Source organism: Phaethon lepturus, unplaced genomic scaffold (genome assembly GCF_000687285.1).
Source record: "Phaethon lepturus isolate BGI_N335 unplaced genomic scaffold, ASM68728v1 scaffold21007, whole genome shotgun sequence".
Classification (NCBI taxonomy): domain Eukaryota; kingdom Metazoa; phylum Chordata; class Aves; order Phaethontiformes; family Phaethontidae; genus Phaethon; species Phaethon lepturus.
In genome coordinates this window covers 11,819-20,815 of record NW_010550210.1, presented here as the reverse complement: position 1 = coordinate 20,815, position 8,997 = coordinate 11,819, and the positions used below count along the sequence as shown (strand labels likewise).

Sequence of the window (8,997 nt, the reverse complement as noted above, 5' to 3'; positions counted from 1 at the left end):
CTCAGCTAATGCAAGGAGCGAGGAATAGGCGACCCGGGAGCATCTGCGGGCGGTCTGTGGCAGCAGGGCTCGGTGAGCAGCCAGGCATCCTTGCGTTAAGTAGACCAGGGACACCCAAACCCCGGTACAGTATAAGCCTAAATTAATTACGTGGCCCTGGCGATTTTTCTAGAGTCGGTCTTGCTGGGAAAAAAAGAGGCAAAAGATTTTAATACAGGGTACGGTAGAACTGTAGCAATATTTTCCTTAGAGGGAACACTGAAATTTTAGCAGCACAAACAGTACTTGTGTTAATATTTTAGCAAAATTATAATCAATTTAAATGTTTAAATTGATTGTATGTGAGATAATGTTTGTTCAGTACATTGTATTTTTTCTAACTATATAACTGTTCCAGAGTTTCCTTGTAACCGTAAAGACTAAAGCTCTGTCTGACTGCGGGACGTGTCCTGACCGCTGGTGTAACCGTGCTGAATATTACAACATCTGAATGTACGCACCGAGGCCTGCATTGCCTTTCTTTCCTCCCCACGCTCCCACCCGCCAGCGGTGAGACGCAGGAGAGACACACACGCACACGCTCTCAAGCCGGGACTGACCTTAAGAGCAGCAACGGTGAAACGGGGACGACTTCAGCATGACTTCACCCCCCCCGGCCGAGGCACCGTTGTTCTTCTCGAGGTCAGCGGCTTTTTACAGCTCCCCAAGAGTCAGTGTTACTTTTAACTTGCAGCCGGCGCGGTGAGCGTGCAAGGACCTGGCTGCGTTTTGCTGGGCAGGAGAGGAGGAGGAGGAGGAGGAAGGGGCTTGGGCGCCCGAGAGGCTTCCTGGCAGCGGGAAGGCAGAACAGATTGCTCCTTGATTAAACCGGAGCTGGGAATAACGTGTCCAGCCACACCAACAGGCACCTCAAGGAAGCTTACTCCTGCTCCTTCTGCCACCGAAAATGTCCGTCCGGGCCGGCGGAGGGGAGGACGCGCGCCCCGGGGCGGCACTGGGAAGGCGCAGGTCTGCAGAGGCGGGCAGCGCTGCGGGCAGGCAGCAATGGGAGCATTTTTCCTGGGCACCAGTGATGAGTTTATGCACGTAGTTGTGCCGCCGAGGCTGTGCCAGCCTCGCAGGACGGGACAAGCCGTCATTAACGCGGTACTGCAACGCCTAAGACGCACAGGCCTTGGAAAGAGCGTTTGCCCATCTTGAACAAAACCCATTTTCTGGTTTGTTGGTGAGGCCGTTGCCGAACGCCCGTGGAGCTCCCCAGCCCCGCGGCAGCACGGGCCGGCAGCCGTCGAGGCCCTGCTGGACTCTAACTAAAACGTGCGGAAAGGCAGGGTGAGAGGCCAGGCCTTAGCCTGGCCAGCGATGCCACGTACCTACTCGCTGGACAAAATCCTCTCTCCAGGCTCTTTGGAAGCCCCCACAGCGTCCCCGCTAGCCGTTCGGTGTCAGCAGTGCCGTGCGTTAACTGTCGTAGCACATCGGCGTGTCCACGACTCGCCAGGCAGACTCGTGTATACAGGTATGGACTGTAACTAAATATAACCTTTCAGGCTTAGGGTTAGAGAATTAGATCCATCGGTGTAATAACTGTAGTATATTATTTGGGGTTCAAGTACTCGTAACATCATCCTTCGTATGTCTTTCTCCCGCTTTTGTTCCCCCCACGCATTCACTGCAGTACAGTGGCACGAGCAGCTTTCCCTGTAGCCCTCCAGACCACATCCCAAAAGCGTGCCGGGACCGTGCCGTGAGCTGGTGCCGTCCTCACCAGGTGTTTAATACACCCTCTCTTCTCCCAGAGACCTCAGAAGCCCGGCAGCTAACTCCAGGCTGCAGAGGGCAAGAGGAGCGTGCTGCGCTCGGGCTGGCGTGCTGAAAGCTTCTGCGTAGTGCTAGCGCTGAATTCGGGCGTAAAGAATAGAATTCAAACAACCCCGTACCTTTCCTGGAGATCTATTCTGCCGAATCACCTTGCTCCAGGAGGCTCTGTTGCGACAGCACAGATACTTCTCAGCGCTGAAGTTATGGGTTTTGCGCATTTATTTTAAACATACTAAAAGATTTGGAAGAATTGGAATTTTTTCCCATCATTTTATGCTATTCCTGGCAAGGTGGAAGTTTTGCTTAACTGATACTTCGTAAAAAGGTCTCTCCTTGTTACGGAGCTTCTCTATCTCAGGCAGTTTGAGCAGACCCCCCCCTTGAAGTCATGTCTACAAGCCGTTGGGATTGCGCTGGCTGCTCTGCCCAGACACTTTGTAGGATGAGTTTCCCATCAGTTCACGCTACAACAGCAAGTGACAACTGCGGCATCTCATTTCTACTTGTCGGCCAGCGATTCCTTACAGGGGTAATTCGTACCCTTCTCTCGCCAAAAGGGCGTACGGCCGGCTTTTCTGAGGTCACTTAAGCAAAACTAAGCTAAGCGTGGTCATCGTCTATTCATTAGCAAATCACACCGCTACTTTTGTGGGATCGGTATTTCTCCCAATAAAAGCTACTGTATAGATTTGCAGACTTCCTTCCAGCCTTTGTTTTCCCAAAGTGTGCTGGGGAGAGCGGGTGGGTCTAGTCCCACTCTGGTTTATTCCTTGTACTTTTCTAGACAGCATTTCTGAAGCTGCGTGTGTCAGAAGACCCTCTCCCACCACCAGTGAGGCTCCGAACCAGCCTTCACTGTATCAACTTGAAACCCAAGTCCCGCTGCCTGTATTTTGTTGCAATATGCATTTAAACCTCAGATTCTTCAAGAGTTTTACTATCAAACTGATACCAAATGTGTTTTTTTTTTAAGGTTGGGTTTTTTTGCGGATACCTCTGTATAAGCAGACCGCTTCAAAGAGTTGCAGTTGTCACTAATCTTATGTGCATTGTAGTATAAAGTGGACCCTGTATGGAAATAAGTTTAAAATGTTTACAACTTTTGTATATATTATACATATATAAAAATATCTTTTGAGAGAACAATCTGTGATTATGTATTTTCAGTGTCCGTGTACCAACTGCAACTTATTTTCAATAAAGAGTTAAAAAAATGAATAGAAGCGGCCTGAAAAAAAATTTGGTAATACTTTATTTAATCAGGTGAGCACAAGGAACAAGGAAACTGCATCATCAGGCCAGAGAGATCCATCACCTCAAGGAAACTTGCAGCAGCACCCGCCTGGGGGGAACTATGTATTAATTAACTGAAAAATCGAGGGAAGACATAAGATACTCCTGCACAGAAACTGCATTTCATGTCCCCTGGACTTTACAGGCCAGAGGAAGAGACAGGGAGCAGAGCTGACACGCGGGTCAGTTGCTGACTAAAGGGTGGGGGCAGCCGGCATCACAGCGAAGCGCCGCGGCAGTCGGCATGGCGCGGGCGTTGCGCCCCGCTCTGCTCGAGAGGAACCCGGCTCGAAGCAGGAACACGGAAGCGTTACTACTTGTCACGTATTCATGCATTTTTTTATAAACAGCCGTGCAGCCAAATCATCTCCCCATGTCAGGGCGTGCAGCCTGGCCCCCGTGCTGAATATGACACGTCCAGGTGTTCAAAAGGGTCTTAATTATTCGCAAAAGAAACCAAAAGCACTTTGCAGCCTGACAGCAAGCAAAAATAAAAAGTGTAAGGCAAGGAAAACTTTCTGTAGCCAGGGCTAGCTCTTCAGTAATACTGAGCTCAATTTCATAGAAATGATGCTTATATAAAAGCAGTGTTTTGTCACTAAAAATTACATAAATTAATTTCAACTTTATTCCTACATGTTAAAAATAACTAAAACCTGGTCTGCCAGCATGGGAGAGAATCAGACACAGAATTACAGCCATGAAAGTGCACTGCAGGGAGGCCTCTGGTCGCTCCATCGTGCTGTGGCTGCTGCTGGGGGAGTTAGTTACTTCAAACGAAGGCTGGATTCCCCTCTTGTGTCCGAGAGGTGGAACTTGGAGATGCCAAGCAACACAAGCAAAGCTACTTCAGACCGGTATCACCAAGGGAGGCACAAGATGTAACCGCTCCGTACAGTCTGAACAAACTATCCTTGTTAGTGCAGACCACTGTAAACAGATAAATGCACTTAAAGGCACTGCAGATAAACATGGTCAGTGATCAGCAGCATTTAATGTCCCAATATGCTGTTGTTTGGAGCTACCACCATTAATACATCCAAGAAATTAGAAACATGGCAGTCATTAAATAAAGTTACTGTGAAGTGTGCTTTACAGAAAGTAAAGCCTTAACGTTATTATTCTACATGCAGTGCTACAAAATAAGTTTCTTTAAAGAACATGTTACATAAAAGGTGAGAGGCAACTTCAAATCTCGCGTTCAACTAATCACACGGATCAGTCCAATTCTTCAAGTAGTAGAATTAATTCCGTTTTCAGACGGGAATACTCTTTGCTATAGGAGCAGCCCAACATTTACAGACACACAGCCTTAACAGCCTTACTCGCCAGTGAGTAGCATCTTTTCCTTTTCTGCACCTTTGTGCCCCTGACTACTGTGATCTTTGTGGTAACAGAAACAGCACAAAAAAAAAAAATCAGAATACTCTCAGGGAAGCCACTTTTTGCTTCTGTTCATTTCAGTGATTCATAATCTTCCCCCACGCCCCAAAAAAAGAAAGAAAAAACCCAAACCAGATGCTTATTCCCCTATTGTGTCCCCTGTCAGTCTTCAGATCAGAAAGTATTTTCTCAGCTATTGCATGTTACAGGAGAAAGGTGGCCCCTGCCTGCCCGCCCTGCGATTTCAGCCTAATTCTACTCAGGCATTTCGGAAGCTCAGACTTTGGGTGTTAATTAGTTACGGCACAGTCCAGTGATCCCTTTGCACAGTATTTATGAACAGCACTGAGAGGGCTCTCCAACAGTTACCTGACTCCTCTGCTAGCACCGGCTCTCAGCCACACTACACTGCCAAACCTCATCCCAAAAAGTGCATATTCATAGACAGAGACTGTTTTATTGGTCTTCAGGAAAGCTAACTAATGATTCTGCTGATTGCCTGTAAGGAAGGGAACTCCTCATCTTCAATATGCAAAGCTTTATGGGTGACAACGTCCTGCTGAGTTAGTACTTGCTTACATGTTGGGCAGATATAGCAGTCGAGATCAGAGTTGGAGTCCGTCTGCCAAACATTCTTTTTGTTCTTTTTGGGTTTGTTTGAGCTTTGTTTTTCTTTGATTCTGAAATCGTTGTGAGCAGAAAGCAGTTCTTGTTGCTTAACTGTGTCCGGCAACAACACCAACAACTCGTTAAAAATTTTCTTGAAGTTATCTCCAAGCAGTTCTCGGCAACTTTTGTAATACTGTGCTGCAGAAATCAGACCCTTCAGTGAAAAGAGAATTGAAATAATTAGGGGGGGGCAGGGGGCAAATAATAAATCCCACTGGGATTCACTTTCACTCAGAGAGGAAAGGTTTCGGGAATCCAAAGGTTCTTGCCCACTCACTTGTCTGAATTGCCCGGAATGAGTTTTAAATTTATTGAACTTGGACTCATCGCTTTGAAGAAATTCTTTAATAGATTGTATCAGCTGAATGTTCCTTTGCTGAAAGTTTTCAGGTATCAAGTACGATCCGTGACAAGATTTTGGCCTGCATTCAAAAAGACCAAAAGTGACTTTGACATTGTGCCATGTTATACCAAGGTGCTGTGAGATATATATTATACAGCTATTCTCTTCTATAGGATGCGCTCCCTTTCTCCACCCAACTACACATGCAAATGAAATGCGTCCTGTGGGATTACTGTATCAGATTCCAGCTTTACCTAGACAGAATATTTAAAATGCGAGTTTAACATAGTCTTGACTAACCGTTTTGCAAGCTAGGTGCGCTAAAAAGACGTGAGCAAAGACCGCACCACAAATAAAACCGAACAGATTAATACAGATGCCTGTCCTAAACTTGTACAAATTTTCCCCTCCCCTTTTCCCATAAATTCATCTCTCTAGACCAGAAGGGCCCTGGCCAGAGATCAGCTGCTGAGGGAAGAAGGGGGAAAAAAAAAAAAAAAAAAAAAAAAAAAATCATCACAGCAACAAAGGCATTTAGAGGTCACCGAGAAAGACATGCTTCAGCACCTTGCTTCTGGGACTCACACAGAATCAATGGAAAGGTTAAGAAATATGTTGAAGCTGCAGATTTCCAAACACATCTAGAAAAGGCAGAAGTCTGAGCTGCCACACTGCACAAGTTTTCATATCCTCAGACCTGAAGCCACACAACGCTTGTGCTTTCTTTTACACAACCCTCCTGAACCCAGCGCACAACGGCCACAGGACTCCCCAACAGGAATCATTCCGTGGCTGCTGGCCTCTGCTGCGGCTCCTGTTTAGAATAATGCCCTCAGAGTACTCCATGTGTTGTTTGAAGCCCATATGACATAACCGAGATGCAAGGTGTAAAGTAACTCAAAGGACTTTTACTTACTCTTTCAAAGATGTAGTGACAGGCTCAGAGATATTGGTGGATGGAATAACAGCAAAACCTGGAGGGGGTTTACTAACAGGCACCGACAGTCCTGGAGGCGGAGGAGGACTCTTTAATAGCACCACAGTATTAAAGCCTAAATGAAAGCAGAGAACAGACAGAAAGTTAGAGCACTTTTTTGTGGCACCCACATACCACTGTCTAAAATTAACGCCAGCGGTCTGACGTACTCTCCAGAAGCACCAAGAAGTACAAGTCAGCAGCACAGACATCACTATGTTGGAAAACAAACTAAAAACCAGAGGCGTGGAAATCTGTTGCCTTAACAGTCAGGTCAAGAAGCACTTCATAGTGGCTGATGTTACTCTCTAAAGAAAGCACTTTAACTATTAATTTACTTTTTCATTAGAAAATAAGTAAAAAAAAAAACCAAAACCACCCACTCAAATTCATAATGAAAAACACTTTTACATTATTAAAGTGAACAGAAATCACTCCAGCAGTCACAACAGCACTAGGCATCGCATGGTCTAGCATACTCCACCAAGCAGTATCTGCAGAGCAGCACAGAACAAAACAGCTATGCAACCATCTCCTGATGCAATTCTGCTTTCATTAAAACCACTGCAAGTCACATTTGTTGCTATGTTACTCCAGTTTTACAAGATTACAGCACTGCTAAAAGCAAGGGCATTAAATCTTCGCAAGTGCAGAACAAAAAAAGTGACCAAGCAAGCCAAGTGACAAGTACCAGCAGGCACAGGTCACAGCTAGAGATTCCCTTTGCCCACAGGGGCTTCCAAACTGTATCTTGAAGCACAAAAGCACAGATACATGTCAGACGTGACTCATCAGAAAAGCAGTGACGAGTAAAGACCAGCCGCTCATCTGTGAGCCACCCCCAGAGAGCGGCCACCTGCAGCTGCACGGAGCAGAGTATCCCAACATTGCCACCGCTTCAGCCGTGTTTCACAGGGGATGCTCAAGCCCGTCCGTGCCACCCAGGCAGCCTTGTTAAACTTCAAAGGCGAACGTGGGCACATGCTGGCAGAGCCACCCTTCACAGGAGAGCCAGAAGGAGCAGTTTGTACATCTCATCCACGTGCCATTTCTCTAAGCTACACCCAAGCAAAGCCAGCCACGCCCTGCAGTGCTTACCTGGTGGTGGGGGCATTCTAGCTGACCCTGAGCTCCCAAGAGCTGGGAAGTCTTCCTGAGGTAAAGGGCATTTGTTAGTCACTGTGGGCTTTTTAAGGCCAGGGGGCTCTTTGGGTGTACTACAGATCACTAACGATTTTTCTGCATGACCATTCATGACAGTTGTGGATCGGTCAGGGGCATGAAGAGCAGAGGATGCATTTGATGTCTGCTCTGCCTCTAGCAGCTTTTCAGTAGATGACCTGGGAAATGATGTCTCCTGTAACAGGTGTGGGGACGATGGTCTCTGCTTCTCAACCCCCACCTTCTTTTTCTTGCTCACTTTCATAAAAGTTTGTGAGGTAGAAGCTGCCAGCAAGGACGACACATCAAACATCGTTGGTGTGTTTCTGATCTCCTGGGTTGTCAAGCCACTACTGCTGTCTTCATCATCTGACTGAGAGAGTTTATTGCTCTTCTTACTTCCTTTAGTGCTATTCAAGGAGGATGTTTTTTTGGCTATCTGGTTTACACAGGGGTTGCTAATGGCTTTGACCACGTTTTTACTGGAACCGTTGTTCCATGCAGAGGTGATGTGAGTTACTGTTTTATTGTTAGGCCTCATTTTGGACACTAGAGCTGGAAAATCCTCCTCTTGGAAAGCTGTTTTCTTTGCAGTCACTGTGTATGTCAAAGACATCCCAGAAGAGATGGTGGGTGCTGCAGAGGATGACAAACTTGGGAAATCTTCTTCTTTAAGCTTAACCGCTGCTAGCTGGGCAGAGCTGTAAGAAAGGAAAAATACACCTTGTTACACCAGTGCTGCACAACTCCGACAGGCAGACGAGCTCCATACCTGCCTGCACTCTTCCTCAAACTATCCCTTCGGGTGGCACAACCGACCCAGCTGTTAACAGGATGCAAATGCACTGGGGCTTATAATCTGTGTCTGGAGTGGGTCTCCTCAAAGAAGTCACATTAGCCTTGCTGTGTTATCAGTACTGGCTCAGTGCACCTCACCTTGACCAGCAAGCTGTACACACACATTCTAGCTGCCACATCCTGCAAAGACACTATTCTAATCATCACCAATTTCAGGACATGATGAATTTTAAAACTCACGGTATACATCCCCTTCAAGATAAGCTATCAAGTTAAAAATGGCTGGGATTGAGAATGTTGAGAATTTCCCTGAAGTTACACCACCAGAAGATCAAGTCGTGAACTGAACAACCGTTGGCGTTCATGCAGGCGACTAGCGCAGAAACAGCTCAAGGCAGAAGGGGGCCAGGGCAGGGGGGGAAGCATTTGTAGTTTAAGTGATCTGTAAAATTATTTTCCCCAGAAATGCAGAACACAAGTAAGTTTCTAAATCTGCTTTCTCATTACTGCAGCCTTGCACAAACTTACCCTTGTAGAGGTCCCGCTGCTGAAC

At 46.6% G+C, this 8,997-nt stretch overlaps 1 protein-coding gene across 1 annotated transcript in view; it reads right to left on the bottom strand.

Annotated features, from left to right (window-relative positions):
- Positions 1 to 4,934: 4,934 nt before the first annotated feature.
- The window catches only part of ZNF598 (zinc finger protein 598), a gene marked incomplete at its 5' end in the record, with an annotated part of 13,054 nt that continues 8,991 nt past the window's right edge, over positions 4,935 to 8,997 (bottom strand). The window contains 5 exon segments of the mRNA XM_010290502.1: positions 4,935 to 5,320; positions 5,444 to 5,588; positions 6,426 to 6,561; positions 7,584 to 8,347; positions 8,973 to 8,997. The exon segment at positions 8,973 to 8,997 is cut by the window's right edge and continues 19 nt beyond it. Coding sequence (XP_010288804.1) covers positions 4,973 to 5,320; positions 5,444 to 5,588; positions 6,426 to 6,561; positions 7,584 to 8,347; positions 8,973 to 8,997 — 1,418 coding nt within the window.